The sequence below is a fragment of the Aythya marila genome (genome assembly GCF_965140915.1).
Source record: "Aythya marila genome assembly, chromosome: 20".
NCBI lineage: Eukaryota > Metazoa > Chordata > Aves > Anseriformes > Anatidae > Aythya > Aythya marila.
Window position 1 is genome coordinate 9,583,575 of NC_139061.1, and position 23,147 is coordinate 9,606,721.

The 23,147-nt window shown below is 38.0% G+C and overlaps 1 protein-coding gene across 6 annotated transcripts in view; it reads left to right on the top strand.

The window, feature by feature from the left end:
- Nucleotides 1-23,147, top strand: part of USP32 (ubiquitin specific peptidase 32) — a 76,371-nt gene that overhangs the window by 15,816 nt on the left and 37,408 nt on the right. For all 6 annotated transcript variants that reach the window (XM_082776455.1, XM_082776457.1, XM_082776456.1 and 3 more), the window contains exons 2-5: nucleotides 5,264-5,391; nucleotides 10,955-11,060; nucleotides 11,624-11,742; nucleotides 15,372-15,531. In XM_082776455.1, the coding sequence (XP_082632581.1) occupies nucleotides 5,264-5,391; nucleotides 10,955-11,060; nucleotides 11,624-11,742; nucleotides 15,372-15,531 (513 nt within the window). The remainder of the gene's footprint in view (nucleotides 1-5,263; nucleotides 5,392-10,954; nucleotides 11,061-11,623; nucleotides 11,743-15,371; nucleotides 15,532-23,147) is intronic.

Sequence of the window (23,147 nt, forward strand, 5' to 3'; positions counted from 1 at the left end):
CCTTATTCTGTAGCTGTTTTTGGAAGGTGCTATACACATTTTTAGCTAGACAGTTGTTGGTTTAAACAAAATAATACTAGAGTTGTAAATCCATACAAACGGCATTACGTTTAACACCATTAAACTAAAAATAACCTCAGCAATTGGGTGAGCTGAAGGTCTGCTACAATTACTGTAAGTTGCGGTGGCATTTTTAGCTGAGGTTGCACGGTTTCATTTAAACTTTATTAAACAAACTGGAGCTCGAGTATTCCCTGGAGAGCTGGATGCAACACTAATCTTCTGTTAAATTGTCTTCAGCATTGTTGGAAAGTATCCAGCCAAGGTAGCGTTAAGGAGGTTTGTATTTGCAAAGTTGCCTGGATGGAGCGACAGGCGCTGACTTCTGTTGTGGAAGAGGCAGTTTGCTTCTGCGAGGAGCTTTGGGAGCAGGCTGACTGACTCAGATACAATTTTAAGAATCAGAATGCGGTATGTTACTATTGAAACTTGCTTTTCTTATTTTAAATTCAAACCTTAGAATAAAAAGTTAGCTTCTGTAGTCATGAGGAGTGAAGAGCTAGGCGTGCAGTCCCAATTAATAGCTGCCTTGCTTCCTCTGCAGCAACACTGAGGCCGAGCCACCTGTTATTGGTAGGAACGATGAGAAGGTTTTTTTTTGCTGTGTTGACTATCGTAAAGTTATTTTAGGAAGTCTTACATGTTCTGTTTTTCCCTGTCAGGCTGTGAAAGCAGCAGCAGTGTCTGTGTGTGTGCAGGGGATGGGGCTGCTCAATGGCCTGTTTGTAGGGATGGCTCCGTCCTGGTGAGGCTGCCTTTGGAAAAAGTGAGTCTGCTCAATGCAGGACCTTAAGTCAGTGGATGAAGTGAGGTTGTTAATTGTGTTTACATCTAAATGTTGGTTTAAAAATATCTCTGTGGTCTGTGATGCTTGCTGCTGCTCAGCCACCTTTTTATCTGTTGTGCGTTGTTTTTAACAGGCGCTGATTGAACACATTTGCAGAGTTCTTGAGCAAATGTTTGAATGCCTTTCTGTAAGCCTCTCAAGTCTTGAGTTGTGAAAGACAAGAGAAAATAGTCTTAAAACTCTTCCTTGTACTTCTTATTCTTTTTATTTCTCCCTTCCCCCACTCCACAAAAACTTAAATAAAAAAGTCTCCAGCGAATACACTGAAGTGCTATTAAAGGCTGCTGTGTGGAAGTGGAGGGCAGTGTTTGACATTGACCTCTTAATAATATCCATTTTACATACATAACACCTCTGACCTCGGTTGGACCGTCTATTCAGCATGGGATTTGTGCAACTGAGAGAGAAAAGAGAGCCTGCAGCCATGAGCACTCTCATTTTTATTACAGTAATAAATGTATTGCTTCTGGAAATCTTACCTTCATAATTCAAGACCTATTGTTATTTCTTCTCTACAGGCTATCATGTTCTACCTCTGTGTCAAATAATTGGAAGTTTTGTATTCATGTATTTTATTTGTCTTCCAGACTTAAAGTAACCATTGATAATATCTTTGCTTTCTACTCAGCTCTGTTTCAGTCGTACTTTCGTGTGCCTGGCTCTAAATGTATAATGAACTTGTTTTTGCAGAGCTTTGCAGATGATTGTAGATGGCCTGCATCAATCATTTTAATGTGTCCCAGGGAGGGAATGGAAATGATTATCTTTTCTGTAATTCCATGACCTGCTCTGTATTTTCTGCGTGCAAACAATAATATTAAGTGATCTCTAGCGCTAGCAGTTTGCTTTTGAGATGTAGCACGGAGTAGCAGTATCAATTTAGCATCTCCTATTAAATGGTGTGCTGGCAGTCCTTGCTGAAGATGCTAGCAGCGTTGGGTAACATTCATCTTCCCAGCCTTCCTTTGGCCAAGCCATCCAGCAACGGGACTCGAGGCATGTGTGGGTTTCGAGGCAGGTGGGTATGGGATGGACTCTGCAACTTGCCAGCACCGCCCAGGGAGATGCTTGCAGCAGGGGGGTGCTTGCACGGCCGTGACTCCCAGGGAGATGTGGCTTCCTTCCTCTGCTCAGGGCCATAAGGCGACACGCAGAACCTCACCGGAGCACTACGTGGTCTGCTCATGGGGCTGTTTGGTGCTTATTGCTTTGGTTTCTGTTAATACAGGTAAATTGTGTGATTATGAAAGCACAGGACTGACTGAAACAGCTTAATATTCTAGCCCATTACATATAGGCAGTTCACATTTATTGCATAAATAAAATTTTCTATTAAAACAGTTATTGGAAGTTTTAATTGGTTATGGGCTGTTGTATTTCTACATTGCCAGGATTAATATAATTAATGCTGGCAAAAAAGTAGTGCACAAGTGTATGCAAAACTGCATGTACTAAGAGGAAAAAAAAATCCTCCCCTAATACGAATGCAATAGGGCAAATGCTGCAGTTGGTTTTGACTGCTAGTGGAAGGAAACTGCAGCTCCAACTTGAAATATATTTTGCTAGTGTTAGGATTGCATTCATGAGAAAAAATAAATGAAATTTTGGGGTGGGAGGGGATTCTTGTTACCTTCTTTATCAGAAGGCTACATACTGTGACTTTAATCAGAGCATAGTCCTACAGCTACATGGGCAAGTGGAAACACACCTAAAACACTTTTTTTTTTTTTTTTACTACAACCTGCTATATTATGAAAAATTCTGAAATTGCTCTGGAGTTGTGTACTGTTGGTGTATTGCTTGAGGCCTCACTACCAAAAGGCCTGTTCAGTGTTTCTTGAGATAACTGAGAAGTCAGTGATAGATGTCCCAGAGAAAGTTTCTACAAAACTCCAGTTTTAATGAAATTCTAAGCTGTCACCAGTAACAGGAGGTATGGAAAGCCTTATTTTATTTAAACAAACAAACAACCCCAAGGCCTTAGTATTCAGGGGCACCAATATAGTATAAAATACGAGTAATTTTAATGAAGATTTTCTATGCAGCCAGGAAAGTAAACCTAAAATTTGTATAGCCACGTTATATAAGAACATTGATAATGGCATGATGCTTTATTAAGTAGCTATGTTTGTTGTGTAGGCTTCAAACTTGATCTGGCAGTAAGCAATAATTAGGTTACTTGAAAGTCCACTATAATATGTGTAAAGCCGTAAGCATTTGCTTAGTTAAGGCTTTGTGTGTGTGTATGTGTGTATATATATATATTTTTTTTTCTTCTTTTCTTTTTGCTGAATGACCATAAAACAGGTTGGATTAACTGGTAAGGAGCTCAAAAAATAAAGGGAGAAGGACCAGGGAATACAAAGTCTGTCTGCATTAAGTGTGAGTGCACCTTCATGGAAGTGCTGCCAGGTTGTATCCAGGAGCTTTGTTTGCTTTACCTTGCTGCAGCACTGGAGCCGGGAGCTTCTCCCTCTCGTTTTGTCCCCCTAGAAACACGGCAGCTTTTGTTCCTAAAGATAACGTGGTGAGAGGCTGTGCGTAAGGGTGTGAGATGGGGCGCAGGATCCAGCCCTGTGCTGTGGAGCACTTCTGGTAATTCCTTGCACAGGTTTGGGACAGAGCTGCCCCGCGAGGTTGTTTTTTTTTTGGCAGAATTGTTGTTTTGCTGTCCGTCTCCTCAATTCAGAAGAGGCCGGGGGTGTGGAGGGCATCACTTCAGGTTGTAAATAGCATATCGGGGAGTCTGCTTCCAATTAGGGAGGAAAGCCCTGGAAGAAGGCTTTAACTGGCATGCCTACCAAAGTGTTTGAGCATTCGTTAAAACATCATACTTGGAGAAATAAAGAAAATAAATGATTCCATGGACACAGTAATGTGAAATGGAGAAAGTCAAATACCATACATGCCAGGTAGCAGTAGTATACCAACCTTCTTTTCCCATGTAAGTAAAGTATGTTTATTTTCCTAAAACAAGATGTAATAGTAACTGTGGGTTAGGCTTGAGGCTTATTTCTTAGATCCTTGTTTGTTTGTGGTTTTTTGTTTTTTTTTCTTTCCTGGTAAAAGGTACCCAGAATACCAAATAAAATTTGAGAAGAAACATGCCCCAAACTCTGTTTTTACACACTACTGTAAAGGCAAGACCCCACTCTGTTTCAGTGTCGATGGGGGTTAAAATCAAGGAGGAATGTTCCAACATAGTTTGCTTCTTACGGAAGGGTTTTCCTTTTGATGAATGAATTAATTGAAATGCGGACGTTTTGAAGGGAACTCTGGATTAAGTCCTGAAGCGCTCTGTTTTATTTTGGCTGGCAAAAAGCCGGACAAGCTTCTGGCTGTGTCGGAGTTGCCCCGTCTGGCTGGTTATATCAAGGGAAGGAAAATGCCTTGCTATAAATACAGCGCAGGGGCTGTCACGGGCAGCATCGCTGCATTGCCTTCGGGCTGCTAAATGCTCTTCTGCAGTACGTGGGAACCATTGTGGGATCCAGGCCGTGGCGTGTCATGCTCTGCAGCCTGATTTTGATGAAGTACTTGTTTTGTTCAGTGAGATACCTCTCAAGTATACAGCACGCTTTTGGACCTAGAGTCATTCTTTGCCTCGCTCAGAGCTGCTTAACCGGGTTGTTAGAAAGTTGCTTTGTGCTCGGAAAGTAGGAAGGCAGGGACTGCTTTTCAGGACAGTCATGCAAGTATAAAGGGCATCTTTTCAAACTTTCCACCTTTAGTTTGTGAAGAAGTTTGAATGGGTTTTAGCTGGTAATCAGACTTTGACTGTGCAAGGAAGTCTTAGGTGGAGAACTACATTTAGTCCAAACTAGCACTGCTGTTCAATTCAGGCTTTGCTGTGCTATCTCGTAAGCCTGTAAATGGTGATTACTTATTTTTTCTACAGAAAGATAGACTGGTTGCTAGATGAGGCTGTTTGAAGCATGCTGCTGGAGGTGCTCTTCATAATATTCACTATAGTTGGTTACAGATCATTTCTCTGGCTTACATGCAACATAAAATTGATCATAAAGCTAGCTTATTTTCCTTCTGTGTGACAATAACGGTGCTTAATTTAGAACAAATTATAATACATTATTGTAGTCAAAGAAAACAGGCAGTGAACTGTTGCAGTAGTTGATGTTAACTTTAGTTCTACCCCAATTCTCTTTTTTTGGGGGCAGATTATTAGATCTCATTTTCCAGTAGTCGAATTTTTCCACTATCTGGGTGAGCTCATGCATTTAATTCGTCTGATCTTTTATTTTTACTATAAATATAACATGTACGGGATCGAGAGTCCTTGAGGTGTTACATTTCTATGACATCTTTATTGACCAAATCTTTTTTTTCCTCTTAATACAGTTACGGACATAGAGCTGAAGCGACTGAAAGATGCTTTCAAGAGAACTTGTGGACTCTCATACTATATGACCCAACAATGCTTCATCAGGGAAGTTCTTGGTGATGGAGTCCCTCCAAAAGTTGCTGAGGTAATCTATAAACTTTTCTGGAGAGATGTATGTGGTTGATACTCTATACCTTAGATGTGCACACACAGATATGCCTGTGCAGAAACAAGCAGATTTAATTTCTTTCCATTTTTCATCCAATATTACAGTGTGTGTTCTCTAAATGAAGGTAACGTTCCAGACTTGGATCATGGGCTGTCACTGATGTGTGCTTGATTGTGTCATTGCTTGAGACTCATCTAATAGGTGGCAAATGACTTCAAAGTAAATCTAGGTATCCAGATGTAGATTTGGGGAAGTGAAAAATTGGGAAGTTTTAACTCTCTCTATGAAACTATTATAGTAGAGGATTTTATTTACTGTGGAGCCGAGCATGCTGTTGGTTTCTCTGAGATTCCAGAGGCTTTTACTACGTTTTCTAAAGTGCAGATTAATCTTTACAAGCTCTCAGAAATAATTTTGTGTATTTTAAAGATATATAAATGAACTGGACGGTAACCAGAACCAAAATATGCTACATAAGTATAAATAATGTGTGTGTGTATATATATATATGTATGTATAAATACATGTGTATATATATAAAATAAAAATAGTGATACCATCCTGCACATGTGCTTTGAAAAAAAAAACAAAAAACAAAAAACACTTTTCATAGAGTTGTCTATATTTTGAGAGAGAAATTAAAATATTGTTCAGGGAAGAATAAGATTAGCCAGACCTTTCAAATGATATTTTGCTCCGTGTCATTTCTAATCACAGCTTCTATTTCTGGTATCTTCAGTGTTATTGACCTCACAGGCAGCGTGCAAGTCTCTCAGTTTTATTTAGGTAATGTGCATAGTGAGGTGTATGTTGCAAAAGGTTTAACACTGTATTAGAGGGTTTCTTTTTTCTAAGCTTAATGTTTTCTCTGTTCTTTTTAATTTTTTTCTCTAAGTATTGACAAAGAGGATATTACTTGCTTCTTCAGTATATTTGGCAGTTTTATTTTTATGTGTGTATTCAAGCACTTAACAGGAAATACTGTAATGTGTGTTAGCACTGTCAAATTGAATGAAAGTATGAGATTTCTTGTAGCTTAAGGCAAGTGTCTTCAGTACTAGATTTGGTATATTTTGTGTGAATACATTGTTAATAGAAAAAAATAAAATAAAAATCTTAAACGGTTCATTATTTTTTTGAAATAATATGAAATATTAAATATTCACATTGTGAATTAATTTGTACTTTCATATCCCTTTTATGCCAGTATTAATGGTGAAATTATTGATTTGGATGAGATAAATTTTCACAAATAGATACTTCGGGTTTTCAAATGTCTTCTGTTACCCTCTACTTTTCTTTTTTTTTAATCTACCCTTAAAGACACAATTTTGATCATAATTGTGTCTCTTAACATTGCAGTTCTACTGCAGTTCCTGGTTCCCATTTGGTGAAGTAAAGTTAGTGGAAAAATCATGACAGTTTCTGATGTGATTTCATCAGAAGTGGGATATAAGCATCTCAAAATTCCAGTACAAATTACTGTGCACTGAATTACTGTGTACTTCTAGCATTCGTATTTGGGCAATGCAATATTCACATCTCTGAGCTTGAATATTGAAAATCCGGACAAAACTTGGACTTGACTCCGCTCATATTGTAATGGCATTCTTTGTAATTCAGTGTGGAAAGGCAAGCACACTCATTAGACAGCTAAAGCCTTGTTCTGAGTTTTCAGCCTTTCAGTCATTGAAATGGATTATTTTTAGCCTGAGATTGCTGGGCTGTTTTCTCTGCATGCTTTGAGTAATGGTTTGTTGTATCTGAGGAGTGATAGACCTTCAGGAATTCATTAAATTAAAAACACTGATAGAGCAGGCATGCAAAAGAGGGAAATGAAGTCTGTAGAACTTCAATCAATTTACATGATCGTCATGCACACGAAACACTTAAATGTTCTGGGTGGTTATGTTCTGAAAGGATCTCTTAGAAAAATGGAATTGAAAATATTAATAAAATGAAACAGCATGGGCTGTGTCTGCATTGCTTTAACTGCAGGAAAGCCGGTCAAGGGCTGAGATGCATGAACACAGCAATTATTTTTAAATCTAGGGAAATAAGACAATTATGTTCTGCAGTTATAGGTACCTTGACAGAAAAAGTACTGTTCAGAGGAAGTAGAAAGAAGGAATGGTAATATCTCAAGCAAGCATTTTTAGTAGCTTTGTATGTTAGTCTTAGGAGAGGAAGAATGCTGAGAAGGACCTCCTAACTTTTTCCTGTGCAGTCCTGTCCATGACTAATTCGATTATACCTTTATCAGCTTAATTTAGAGGGAGTTGCATATCAACCTTCTTAAAAAAGAAATAAGCAGTGATTTTTTCTTGTTCATTTCTTCCTACATATATTATGATTGTGAGAAGCACCTGTGCTGGTTTTTCTCCAAATGTGACTGTAATGTAAGTAGAAGAGGGATGCTAATGAAGACACGAAGGACATGTAGGGGGAGCTGCCAAAAGAATGAGAACGGAGACTTCTCAAGGACTGAAAGAGAAGACAGGTCATAAGAATAGAATCAGGGAAGAATCCAGCAGGTTTTATACGCTAGAGAAAGGAGCCAAAATAATGCTTTGAACATCCTCTCCTACCCTTCCAACAGGCTTACTAGAAGCTGTGGGCACAGGGACACAAAATTGCTTCTTATTTTTAACAGTGCATTTTATTAGAAAAAGTTTTCAAAATAAAATTAATGTGAAAACTTGTGGGGCTACTTCTTTAGAAATGTGAACTAATCCTGGTTGTATATTGTGTGCAATGTACTCAGTGTTTGTGAACTCTCACCAAAAAATGATTAAGTGACTGAGGTAAAGGTAATACCAGCTGCTGATTGTTCTACTTCAAAGGTGTGTTAGATACTAATACCTTGGATATTATCCACAGAATTCCTTTTTCTTAAATCTTGAACGATATGTTGTGTTAAGATAATACATAAATGTAATAGCTGGCATTCAAATGATACTGAAATGGAGATGCGCAAAGTTCAACTGAAGTGGGTGGAAAGTTCAGAGATGGATATGAATTTGAAATATGCTTTCAGATGGATGAAGAGAGGAAACAGCTGTGTTCAAGGTGATTTATGAAATAAGTGTGCTTTAAAAGTCTAAGAGCACAGAAAGGTGAAATTTGAGTGACAGAGAAGAATAAAAAAAAAAGATAATCTTTTAATCAATGTTGTGAAGGAAAAACAGTGATTTCTCTTTCATTTGGCTGTATTTACATATACATGTATATGGTCTTTGAAAGTCCTGTTAATCTGAAATGTAAGAATTCTCTCCCTTTTTATACTTAGTGTGCTTTCATGTTTTTTTCCTGCATCTGAAGGAGCTATATTAAGACTTAAGTACAGTATTCAGCAGAGCTAACTGCTTATTTAAAAAAAAAAAAAAAAAAAGTAATGGCTCCAGTGTAATATAGAAGTAAATCACTTATGTATGCAGTGTAGCCCTGAAGGCATCTTGTGAAATCAGAATGATTAGAAGTAGAAAGTGTGGAATTCAGATCTCTGCCATGACATAGTCCGTGAAGCATACGCTGTGTCCAAACAGAGCACAAATTCAGTTTTAATAATTTGAACTCCTCAAGCATCTGCAAATGGATTAAACTTTACTAATAGAAGATGACCTGAGCGTGCTCTGGGCGGTTAGTGTGTGTGCGTGGGGCTGTCTTCCAGCAGAAGGAAATGGCAGGTTCTGCGTAACATCCTCCATGGAATGAGATCCTTCTGTGCTTTTGAGTTCACTTAAATGTACCTGCCCTCAGACATCTTTAGATTTTGGGGAATTTTCAAAGCCTCGCTATGGTCCTCTTGCACCTCCCTCACCAGTTCCCTCTGGCTTCTGTCAGCGTGTTTACCTGCTGCTCAGAAGGCTCTGGGAGGCGTTCACATTACCATCACGGTGATTTACAAGTACTTTAATACGAAACTATTTAAGTGATTCAGGAAGATTTTGCTTTCTCTGAAGCCTTTTTCCAGTGCTGAGTTGTTCAAGACAAAGTTGTTGGTAACAAAATTGGTTAAATTTTGCTTTCCCAGTCTAAAAGAGGCAAGTTCTGTTGAAGTATTTAGCTGATTTTTTGGCTTCCAGTTAGCGTAACCCATTCTGATGCTTGTCAGCTCCTGGGTAAACAGTTTCCTGGCACGTAGACCTGTGTGAGCGAGACGGAAATGTTTGTTGGTCTTGTTTTGGAAGACATGGCACTCACATTCTGCACAGGGATTTCAGTCTGTTAAAAATTGATTTTTCTCCTTAATACTCTTCATCATAACATGCTGTCTGGCTCCTTTAGAAGGCACAACTGATAATAGATTGCACTTGATTACACTGAATGCCCTACGTAGTTACGGTAGTAGTATATAGAAGTTCTTGTAATATTTGAAATGTGATTTATGTACTTTAATTCGTGCCAGTTTCATGGGCAGCTTCATTCTGGCTACTTACTGACAGCCTGAGGTCACCCACTTTGAGTGCACTGGATTAGTGAAACCTGGTAACAAAAATGGTTATTTCAAATCCAACGTGGTTCCCTGCCTGGTTTCACTCATAGTTGTGCTACATGAACGCTTATCCTGCTATCATAGGCAGCGTGTCTGCAATCTTCTAATTAATACGAGAATTCATACTTTTATGTAGTCATTTTACTTTTTGATGAATTAGAGGTAGATTGTTTTGATGTTGTTGGGTAGATTCTCAGGATGTCACACATAAGACTGTTAGGGCCATGTACCTTTTTCTGGAACTGCTGGTAGTGTAGAAGAGAAGTGTCACTCCAATCACACATGTCATCCCTCACTTTCATTTTCTTGTCACTTGTGGGTGTAAATGTTTCCCGATGGTTATGGTGGATTTTAAAAACAAACAAACAAACCAACCTAAAATGTGTATTCGTTCTTTAGACTGGTGGATTTTGGTCTGTGTGTCCCAAAGGGTCATGGGCTCTTTTTTAGTCTTGGTTAAACTGGTTAAATTTAAAAGGTTAAAATGAATTGTGCAAACTCTTGTATTTTCAAAGATTTTTTTTTTTAATAGAGGTTAGGAAGTCAGAAAAAAAAAAAAAGTTAAAAATGATGTTGCTTTTGCTGTTTAGAGATGTTTGGTTGTGGTTCATGTATTTAAAACCAACCAAAAGGCAGGGAAGGGATGCAGATGTAGCAGCCGTTACGACCTGTGGGTTTCATCCAGTGGTTTGCTAATGATTGGCTCTGCTCTGTTGGGTAATTCACAAAATAGTGAGTCTGCCTGCAGTAACGTGGAAGCCCCACTGACCTCTGAACTCTGCTGGGGCTCTTTGGCTAAGCTGCCGTATAACGAATACTCTCAAGGCTTTACTGGAGAAAAATGAAGAAGCCAGAACATAATTACATGTATACATCCTGTTTGTAATCTTGTTTACTTAGTAAGTAATTCAGTAGCAAGCAAGGAAAATAGTATTTAAAATGTACACAGTATTTTTAGGGCCCTGGTGTAACTTGTTGCTGTTAGTTGTGATGTCTCTGTTCCTGCTCTTAATGTTTTGGTTTACTTCTGGTTTATTCTCTCAGGTTATCTACTGTTCGTTTGGAGGAATGTCCAAAGGGCTGCACTTCAATAACTTGATAGTTGGATTAGTTCTACTTACAAGAGGCAGAGAAGAAGAGAAAGCAAAATGTAAGTAATACAACTTTAAAAAGTAATAACAGTATCATGCATGTAGAATACACTTCTGTAAAGGAACCATAAATCATGCTGTATTAAGTCACCGTTGTTGTATGTAAGTGGGAATACATTTGCCAATAAAGATAGTATATTTTTAGACATTTTTAGCTGCATATTTTGAAATTCAATATATTTCAGTTTTCTATACCTAACAAAGTGAAATATTTGATAAATTCTCATGTTTGTGGATGTTAGGATCCTACAGAAAGACTGCTGAGTACTGTATGTAGGCAGAGAAAGGAGGACAGTGCTGGTATTTTTCAAAACAAACTAAAGCATCTGCCTACTGACTTCTGTTGTTTTGTCTTTCTTGTTAATCTGACTTGATAGTATTTATTTTTTTTTGATTAGTGGGCAGTGGTGAAAGAAAATATTTCTTGATCTAAACCCTATTAAGCTATACTGTGATTGAATCAAATTATTGCACTGCTTTTGGCATTCTTAGCCAGTTTTAAACCTAGTATTTGGAAAAATGTAACTACGGTAGTTGTTTAAATATTTTTCTTCTTCCTCAGACATTTTCAGTCTCTTCTCTAATGAATCTGGGAGTTATGTTGTTCGTGAAGAGATGGAGAAGATGCTGCAGGTGGTTGATGGAAAAGTGCCAGAATCTCTCAAGAAATGTTTTTCTGAGGTACATTTTGTACAAGTTTTATCTTCACAAAAAAAAGTGAATATTACATTAGGCAGTTTTTCTTCTGCTGTATAAATTCATGTGGATGTGTGGCAATAAATTAACATTGGTTAAAGAGAGGAAAGGTTCATAATGTTTTTTTTAATCTTATAATATTACATGTGATTTGCATTGATGTAAGTAGCAGTTTGGTATGTGCAGGCATTCTCCATGCTATTTTAATTGCTGTGCTAGTTTGAAAGATACCATTTCCAAAAGGTAGTCATGTAATCAAGTAAATTTAAGTATGAATATTGCCAGTGGAATTTCATTGATTAGTGTGGATATTTTGTTGCAGTTGGGAAAGAAATCTAGAACACTGATCTGAGAGAGGAAAAAAAATCTGCCCCTTGGATTTAAAAAAAGAAAAAAAAAAAAAAAAAAAAAAAAAGGCCTACCAGCAGTGGTTGCTTAAAATAATAGTATTAGAATATTACCGCTGTCTCACTGTGCCTGCCAGGAGCTACACCATTTATTTATGCATTAGGTTGTTTGAGAGATGTAATCTTTTTGAAGCTTGTTCAAGTCCTCCCCTAAAACAGGCTGTTGTTACTAATAGATATTCACAGATACTTCCTAGGCCCTAGTCATCCTACTGAACTGTCAGGTTTGTTTGATTTGGTTGTTTCCTTTTAGTTATTGACCAGCAAAATCTAGTTGTCATTATACGTTCTGCTGAAAAACTGGTTGAGGAGAAGCTTTATTTGTGGATTTCAGATTACTTAATTTCCTTACAAATTCTTGTACTGTGTTTGCGATAACTTTGGTGTGCTTGTTACCAGCATTGGCAGAGGCAAACCCTCTTAATCTGGCAGTGGTGTCATGTTGGCTTTGTGGGCAACAATTACATTCGTTCTTGCCTGGGATCATAAATCATATGTATACTGCAGTCCAGTTTCTGGAGCTGACCACTTCGATATTTCCTACTTATAATTCCCCATCAATATGGTGTGATGAATTATACCCTAAAAGTTAATTGCATACTGTCCAAGAAATCTAGAAATACTTTATGAAGATCTTGCAGGGAAAGAAGTATCCATCTGGCTTGATACCGTTTTCCTGTTCAAGAAAATGCTCTATATCGATTTTCTTTTAAAAGGAAAATAGTGTAATAACCCACTCAGCAGGATTTACTGGCCTGTTAATCATACTAGGTCATTGCTGAAGAGCGAGAAAGTTTAATGTTCCTGCTGTGGGTCTGCCTTCCTGCCGTATGGCAGATGAGTTTATGCTTTCCAGGATGATGTTTATAGGTACTTTCATTCTTCCCTTCAGAATTACTGCATGTGCTCATCTAAAAATAAGAGCTTTGAAGCATATCTATGTTTTCCTCATCCTTGCTTTTGGAAAAAAAAAAAAAAAAAAAGAAAGAAATTCAGTGATATCTGCATTGCTCTAGTTGTTGAGTTCCATGATGGCTCAGCTGTAAACCTTACATGCCTCAAATGCGTTTTTTCCAAAGCTTTTTCCTCTCCCGTGTCTTGTTGCTCTAATCAATTAGAACGACACAGGAGTCTTGGTGAAACATGGCACAGCTCTTGCTCCATTTACAGACAGCAGTGGAAAAAAAGTAGTAGGAAAGTAGAGTGGAAGAGGTAGAAAGAAAATGATCTTCAGTCTGATTCAAACTGCTAAAGAAATTTGAAAAACAAAACAAAAAATCACCATGTTGTGGGCTGCATTTTCCTCCTCTGTTTGACAGCAAATCTGCTTTTGCTTAAGCAAGTGGTTCCGTAATCAGCTAAATCCTGCAAAATCCAAGTTGTTGACTTACCCTTTTCCTGGCAGTTGTTCATCCCCCTACCCTTGTGCTGGCTCAGGTAATTTTATGCTGCCTTGATGAGGTGGATTGAGAAACTGATCTGGCTGAGAAGTAACCCCTTTTTCTGTAGCTACTGCGACTGCTGTTGCAAAAGAAAAGGCTTGGTGCCTGTAGGAGGAAGGTTAGGATCCCTGCTGTCGGTCAGTCCTGTGGATATGTACTGATTAAACAGATGATGGAATAGCAATGTAGCATCCTGACTTCCTTGAATCATTGTCATGTGGAAGTCTATGACAGTGCCTGTAAGTGTTGGGGTATTTCTTTGTTCCCCTCCTCTAAATCCTGCGGATAAATTTGCTGTCTATTCTGCTATCAAGTTCAGTTCAGTTCAAGGCGGTTGAGTAGCACAGCACTCAGGTTTTCCAGCAGAGAAGCAAATGAAATATGTTCCTAAGTTGTACCTTTCTTCTGTGTTAAGGTTAGAGAATCTTTCTCCTCTATGAATTACCAACAAAGATTGCCACTCTTCCCTCCTTACAATTTTTTTCAGTCTTCTGTGATAGTTCCATTTATTTCTGACATGCTTAGGTTGACTTTTGTACTAGATTTGTTATACAGGGAAGTGCAGGTAAAATTCCCCAAAGCGATGCAGGGCTGTAAAGCTAGCAACAAGCACATTTTTCCCCCTGTTTATTAGTAAAAGGAGAGTCAGAAGGCGATTTGATCACGATATCTGCATGCGTTTATAGGAGAAAAATCTAACACTAATGTGGGGAAGAGAGGCATAAAAAGAGCCGCTATCTGGAATCCAAAATAATCCATTACAACTGGAATACGAAGCAAATGATTTAGCAGCAATGGTGATTAACCATTTTCTTCAATTGGCGTTTGCGGATAGTCCACGCCCTGGTGCAAATTGTTGGATGCTGTAGAGGTGTAATTCAGTGAAGCTTAATGGCCTGTGATATTAGGGAAGTTTAACTAGTCAATGGCTTGAAACCTCTTCCAGTTTCCAGACCTCTGTTTATTTACCATGGAGATTAGGGCCTCCATATAATGAGTTTGTCTACTGATAATAGGTTTGCATTTATTGTAGTTAGTTTTCTAGGCAGTGAAGAAATAAGTCTGCTGATCCCTATGGCTTCATACCCACAGCTTGAAAACCATTCAGCTAAATAGTTTAAACAGCCTCTTCAGCAGTTAAACTCTGTGAATCCGTAGCTTTTACATATTCCTGAAGAGGCAGTTCCATGAGACATCCAGCAAGAGAAACCTGAGTTAGGAGATGCTGTGAATGTCATGTTTACCTGCATGCTGCAAGGTGTTCTTTGGTCACCAGCAGCATATTTTCTTATGCTGCCGCAGTGATTTCTCATACTGTTAGTTATTCACAAATCTAATTATGCTAGGTGTTTGTGTGCTTGCACAGATGTAACACAATGCTTATGATTTTATAGCACCTGTTAGTCAGCACGAAAGAGCTTTTATCTGTCATAACAACTTCAAATTCATAAAAATAACCCCTGTTGTTCTGAGTTGTAAGAAACCATTTTTCTTCTAATCCCCATAACCTGAGGTTCAGAGTAAATGCCTTTCCAAAGGCCACGTTGAGTAGGAGGTTGAAATGCAGAGAGCTGAGGAGTCTAATTTCCCTCCTTGTGCTGTATTTCAGAATGAAATAGAAAAACAGGCATGGCTCCAAAAAATTATTTCAGTACTTGTTTTTATAGGAGATTGTCCTAATTCTTGTTCTCGCAGCTAGATGGTTCCTGTTTACGGATACTGAGAAAGGAGAGAAAACCAGTCATGTTTTCTTATTTTCTAATAGGGTGAAAAGGTAAACTATGAGAAGTTCAGGGTTTGGCTATTGCACAACAAAGATGCTTTCACATTTTCCCGTTGGCTGCTGTCTGGAGGTGTGTATGTGACACTCACTGATGATAGTGATACTCCTACCTTCTATCAAACACTGGCTGGAGTCACACACTGTAAGTAAAAGATGCTTCTTATTATGTGCGTTTCATAAAACTATTTCAGAATTCACAAACTTAAACTGTTGCCTTGCTGCAGTTGTTCATTAAATCTTACTGCTCTGATTAGATGCATGCAGTTCTGTTCAGCGAGATACATTTCTTCTCCATGCTAATTTGTTCTCTGCTTTTTGTGCTGTGACAAGTAAAACATTGTTATGTACAAGGACACAGTGGGGCATTATTTTGAGAGAACAGCATTGAGATTACAGCATTTCTTATAGTAGACGTTGACTACCAGGCAAATTAAAAAAAATAAAAAAAGCAAAATGTCTTCTCTGACAAATATGTTAATCTAAAGAGACTTGATGGTAATACAGGTTTTGTATTTGCTTTTTCTGGTGTAGTGGATCATAAAACTATTGAGATGGTTTTGATAACAATGCTTGTTTCAAAACTAAGTGTTACATCTTAGGTTGTTTTCTACAGTCAAATAAGTAATATTCCTGGCATGTGATGTAGTCAGGGAACTAAATTAACTAAAGAGAAGCCTCCTCAGGATTTGCGTGTAGGAACGATCTCCCAAGAACAAATGCTTCCTTATGTCTATATTATTGCGAAAGGAGGAGCAGCTGTTTTGTAGATTAAATGTAAAAACAAAGAGCTGACAAATTATACTTGATGTGCAAGTGTAATGTGAGCATACATTACAGGAAAGCATCTGAGGGACTCGGTGTCCCTTAGGAGAAGGGTCTTTGCTGTTGAGATGTCAGTGATTCAAACAATCTGCGTGTACTTTATGCACACATAGATTTTTCTGTTGATGTGAGCATGGCATTTTCTCCCTTCAATAGGTGGATTACTTTAAAATTATGTATAATTTTTATAGTTTTCTTTTGTTTTTAAATACGGATTGAATTTCTGTTTAGAACATCTGAAATGAAAATGCATGATTAAATTAGAAGTTTATAGGCTAGTAATTTATTAGGGTTACAGGAGAGATTGCAGTAGACATGGAGGTTTCAGAAAACCATGCCAAGGTCTAACAGACAGGGTTAGAGAAAGAGGTTTGCTTAAAGGAAAAAGGAGGAAAGAAAGAAAGAAAGAAAACACATTCTTGAATTCTACAGATTTCAGCCATCAGAAAAATCTCTCAATGTGTATCAAACTGAGACTCGCCACACTTCCAGCCTTGTCAAGTCTGCCTTACCCTTGGTATTCAAAGAGAGCTTTACCCTGTGCCTCTGAATGTTACCTTGGAGCTTGCTTAGATTTTTTTTCACATGAAATTGAATGTTTTTCTGTACAATTTTTACTAAGCTTTTCACAGAAAGTTTATTTATACTGAAACTGAGGTTTGTAGTAAAAATAAATAAATAAATCTGATTCTTAGAAAATAATTGTTTGGGTGGCTCCATGTTACATTTGTTTCTGCTGTAGTAATTTTGATTTTTTTTTTTCTTTTAATTTCATAGAGTATTTTCACTTTTTTATTGCAAACTTTTCGACCCTTGTCTTGACAGAATCCCAATTATTTGGTCAGTCTCTGTCAGATGAAATTGTCTCAGGTGCTTCCGTTTACATTTGAGCTTTTGTGATTGCAGGGACCTTCCACTAATCACGGTGACTCTGTTAGCATTTCAGCCATCTAATTATTGTCTGAGCACGCTTTCGGCAGAAACAGTAGTCTCTATCTTCCATGTAATGACTCGTCACCTCTAACTTCCACTTACCTCTTTGATGTCTTCAACTGTACAGCCTCGAATCTTGCTTAATTGCTCTTACATGAATCACCTCCTTCATGAAGCAACTGGCTTGCTCTGTTTAATTTTTTTAGTAGACTCAGCGACCCTCCCTCAACACTGTCAGCGTCATCGCTGAGAATGGCAACCTTGAAACCAGCTCACTGCTGCTCTGAAAGGAGTATTTTTGTAATTCCTTGAATTTTAAGGTTTAGAAATTCAAGTAATGCTCATGTATTTGGTTTTAATCTCTTAAGTTAGTTAAGAATAATTTCATAACACTCCTGTGTATTGCAGCATCTGATTTTGTAAATCATGTTACAAGAGGAAGTGTTTAGTCTCCTTTCTGGGAAGCATGCATGCGTGGTTGCTCCTCTACACGTGCTATTTGTATAGCTACTTGTTCTCTTGGAGAAGTTCGCAGAGTTTTAAAGCCTCATGAACAGTGTTCGCAGAATTTCAGGTCTCTGCTGGGTGATTCAACACAAACTATGTATTCAGGAGAAAAAAAAAAACACAACCAAACAACATCACCATCAAAGGAAAAAACAAACAAACAAACAAAAACAACAACACTTGTGTTCTGGGGAAAAAAAAAAAAAAGTGTTGCTATAATATTAGACTAGACTATGGAGAAATTCAGTCTATTCTGGCAGCCGATAGTGTTTGTGTTTCTTTGCCAGCAGCTTACTTTCATAAGCAGTCAAGAAGGTGGGGATAAATGAAAACTTAAGCCATTGTTGGCATTAAAATGCTGAAATAAAATTAAATATTTGAGAATGTTTGAAGTGATCATTGAATCTTCAGGTACACGTCAGAAAGCTTTTCATTTTATGCAGGAAACTCATGTAGCTTACATTTATCTTTGCGTCAGTAAAATGTTTCAAACAGTATGGTATCTGCAGGTTTGGTATACTGAGCCACATTTGGAAAGCTTATGTTCTGGGGTGTGTTTGGACCACTAGATAAAATTAAACTTTATTGTACTTTTGTTATCTTCCAGCTAAATATTGTTACAATAAAAAAGGAAAAAACAAACAAACAAACAAAAAAGCACAATGTATTCAGTACTGTGTTAGAATGTATGCAGCTTGATACCTTTCAAAGGACAGATGTGGAAAACCGACAGCAATTTTAGGTAGGAAGAAGACAAACTGGTGAACTAACCAGCCTCCCCCACGTCTGGACAAATGCTTCTTTTTATGATGTGTCTGATGATTTCCCTTGTGATTTGAGGCGGTAGAGGAATCTTATACAATAAATGCAAAAAGTAAGGAAAATCAGAGTGCTTGGTCACTTGGAAGTAATTGCAGTGAAATATGAATGCTTGGGGCCTTGCTGGTTTGCTTTAAGTCTAATATTTACAGCCTAGTCAAGTCAATCTAAAGAGTAAGAAAGTAATTTTACCATAGCTGCATGTACGAAGCAGCACGAGCTGTTATGACAGCTCCTTTTCTCTAAAGTGAGGCTTGGTTTTAGTACATTTAACTAGGATAATAGTTACCTTTTGGGAGAAAATGGAACTGAAATAATGTTTAGTAAACCCAGGAAAATGCTGCTAGCAGAATATAGTGAAAGAGTGAGAGTTTTTAGAATTTCTTCTACTGTCAAATGAAATCTGCTGAGTAGAGCTCCCCTCCCAGGGCATGCACAGATCCATCCCCTGGCTGCAGGACTGTGGCCAGGTCGCAGCACGCCCTCTCCTGGAGCAGGGCTTTGCTCAAGCTTCAGACCCTTTTCAAGCCTTACCTCCTCTCATCGTGCTTTCCATTAAACATCTTAAATAATATGTCAGAGACGTGAAAAATTGTGGTGATGAAAATAGTGAAAGTTATTAACGTTGATGTAGGAGAGACAGCGAACGTTTTATTGCAAGGCACCAGTGACTCCATTTATGTTTGTTTAATGAGCCGAGCTATCAGCAAAACAAAGGAATTCTAATTTTTCAGTTGTAAATAACATTTGTTTCGCAATGCAGATGACTTCAATTATTATTTCTCAATACATAATTAGAAATTAAACTTTGAAGTTACAGGAAGTTGCATGTGCTCGCTGCTTTTAATCAAATTTTGTTCCATTTCGCTTAAATCATAAATAGGAGTCATTTTATTTGAAAGCTACCAGAATAACGTCAGTTTCTCTTGGACGTGTGTTCCCAAAAAGTAGTTAAAAGGATATGTGTCTCTCCTCCATCCAAGCAGTGACCAGTAACACTAGTCTGGATTTTCTCAGTTTTCTGGTCCGATTGGGTACTTTTGTTTTTTATCTGTTTAGTCATCGTACTGAACAGCAGTGTAGTGGAACGTGGAAGTCAGAGATAATCCTGTCAAGGACTACTACTAACACTGAATTTCTCTGCAGGAGAATATTTCCAGCAAATCATTATTTGTCCTTAGTAATTACAAATTAAACGCCTAATCTCCTCTGGTACTCTCAAGTTCAAATACAGTAATTCAATAATACAAGAGCTCTTGGCAGCTGGAAGATGTCATTTTGGTGCCTACCCTGCAGGTTTGTACTCTTTTAAGTATCAGAGCAGATCTGAGTCCCAACTAGGTGCAAAGCAGAGCTTTCTGTTGCTTAGTTTAGCTGATGGATGCAGAGGAAGAGGAAGAGGATCTCACCGAAGGGTGAGATCCTGCTGGTTTCCTTCGCTTGGCTGGACACAGTTCTTCAGGTGAAACACAGGTGGTGGTGAACTTCTCTACAGCTGGGTCTTTTTGGTGTTCCTCAGTGTCACTTGATGGGCTTACATACTCGGGTTTTCTGTCCTGATCCATAGGGGGAATGCTCCCACTTGTGAGAGGTTGCTGGTTTCAAACTGACAGGCCATGTAATTTGTGCTTCTCCATTACCCCATTCTTGTGTCTCTTAGTTCTTACTAAATAGCATCCTAATTCTCCTTTGAAGTGACTATCTTCTGTCATCAGGAAAAAAATTGTCAAAATCTTCCTGCTTTTCTGACAGCTCCTCCTGAGGTTCAGCAAGACAGTGTTTAATCAGTATAATAATTATATTTTAGAACATAGTTATTGCTAATTTGTCGTAATAAATGAGAGACGCCCTGGATAACCAGATGTCATGGTTGAAATGCAGGAGTGAGTTGATGAAACAGTATGAAGCTGAAACTGAACGTTGTGGAAGAAACCTCTTCTCTCAGGTTTAGAAACCTGTAGAGCTTTGTGGTAGGGTCAAGTCTGTAAAAAGAAAGAAAAATCAAGCAATCGTTTAACTTTGCCCATCCTGAGAGCCTGTCTGGGTGTAAATGTATTCCTTTCTTTTTAACTTAAAGAAATAGAAAAAGATGGAAGTATTCCAGCACAGTAGGCCAGTAAGAAGAAGCCTCAGTGTCACTTAATCTGCAGCTTGCCACTTTCTGATCCTCTTAGTTCCCAGGTTATTTTATGTCCTGCAAAGCAGCTCTGTGCCCAGCTCCCAGAACCTTCGATGCGTTCGTTTGCAAGTGCCCCACGGCTGTGGTTAGGCAGAAACCCTGGTCGTGGTTCAGCCCATCCGCCTCTGGTCCTGAGCTGGCTCCCTGGCAATGGAGACCTCGTGGTGACCGGGGACGGGGTTTTGCCTGGAGGGTATCATGGTGAGGAGTGAAACGAAGCAAGTTGCAGTTAAAATGTTGGGAATATGGTATGCTTCTACTGCTGTGAGCCAGAGAGGATTGTGCCATTAGGTAGGTAAAAATTAGGTTGTTTATAAAATATACTCAAATCTTTGCTTAATTCCGGTGTTACGACGAATTGTAATACATCAGGCCTGAAATGGAAACCTGTTCTTACTTTTTTTTTCTATGAGAGAAGAATATTCATGGCTTGCTACCTGTGTAGTATTTAAGAAGGGAGTTATTTCATGAAAATGGCATTAAAATGAAGGGTGCTTTTTTTAGTGTTTATTGTTGTTATTGCAGCTTGTCAATCGCAGTGTAGTGGCTGGTTTTAAATTAACTCATTTTTACAGTTTTTGCTGAAAACCTGTTATTTACCTGTTCTTCCTTTACTATACAAAGACTCCAGTTTGATGCGTACTTGACGTTATCATTCCTCCCATTGCGCTTGTCTAACTGCTAGAGAATTGAACTATAAAACACTATCATTAATTTTACAGATCTGATTTTTTTTGGTGATTTTAATGGACAAATGATGGCAGGAGAGATAAAATAGAATAGTAAGTGGGTAGTATCTGCTTAAATTTCACAGGTGCATAATGCCTGTGTGACCTCAAATAATCACGTGTTTAACTGGCAAAAATGAATAATTAGTTGCCTAGAAAACCAGTCTGTTCTGATGTTTTGGAATCTGTTGTATTTATAAGATAAACTTTTAATTTTTCTTAAGTTATTAAAAACTTGACCCACTAAATGAAAGCCTAGTTCACACCACCTGATGTGATTTGACCAGGTATTAGGAACAAAATAATTTTATACTTTGAGAAGTTAAAATACTTGAATATAAGCCTCTTTAGAGGAAGATGGCACTTTTTCATATGCAGTAGTAGGGTAAGTGCAGACACATTAGGATGATAAGTACAGTCTGCTTCTATCACGCTTCATTTAAACTTCAGTAACAAATATGATTGTATGTGTATATCCTAAATGGCAAAAGATTCCTGGCAGTTTAGATGTAACGAGGAACGTATGGCGCACTGCGTATTCGGAGAGCAATTTACGAGATTATGTGCAAAAAATCACTCTGGAGAAATCAAATTATCTAACAGCTGGCTTTGCAACTTCAGACTTAAACATTTGCATCCAGTAAATCTTTCTGTATTTTATGTAAATGAAACTATTTCAATAGGCTACAATTTATTGTTACCGAGAGTCATATTCTTTTGTTATATTCTTACTTCTCTTCAGCCTAAATTGTGCAAGTCTATTCAATGCGAAGGATGTTCTTTCCTGCTTCACCAGTTTTACTTTCTAAAATGTTTGGCTCTTCCATGGAAAAGTAAAATCAATACGCTAGATTTACCCTGGCTATATCAATGTAGCACTTCTTATGTTAATATTTATCAGTTATTATTTTGAAGGTGATGATTTGAAAATTTGTCTTTTAAAAGACAACATAATTTTAATTGCATAAATGCAAATAAGATGCTTTCTGGGATAACCTTTATTTTGTCAGATTAACTTGATAATGCAGCAAAGGTAGCACTGTAGAAACTATCAAATTTAGTAAGTGGAGTGCAAGTAGCTTCTACTGTAGGCATTTGAGAATATTTTACCTTGTCAGAAAACTTATTTTTTCAGTTCTTACTTACTAAAGGTAAATACCACACCTGCCAGCAAAACAGGTTTCTGCAGGGTTACTCTTCCGTAAAGACAACGTGAGCTTCCTCATGGTTTTTGGATATTCTTAGTGTGGCATCATTTCAGGAATGAAGCACAACTGGCATGTCTGTTGTTCTTCCTAGTCAAAGATAGATTAAAAGGAAACAAACTGATTTGTATGCTCACCCTCAGGAACATTAGCATAATGCCTTTGTATTTGCTAATGAGAGCGATAACGTGTGTGCAGTTCTGAATGGCACTACAAACCTGCCCTTCATAGGCTGTGTTTGGGCAGTGTAATACTTCTGTAGTTCTCTTTATGTACTTAAGATTCTGTTTCACAAAGTATTTTTTACCTTTCTCTTGTTATTTTACTTTTTGATTATTTCTGTCCTTGAAACTCCATGAATGTGCTTTTTTTTTTTTTTTTTTTTTTGCATCCCCTGCAGAATGCAGGTGCTGCAGTCCTAGCGTGGTGTCCTGCAGGCTCTGCCTTGGCAGTGCTGCAGCATGCTGCGCCCTGCTGAACAACAACATTGAGGGAAAGTGTATTTTATCTGGCAGATTTTCTCTCATCTGTTGAGATGCAAACCATTGTGGGACAGGTATGTCGT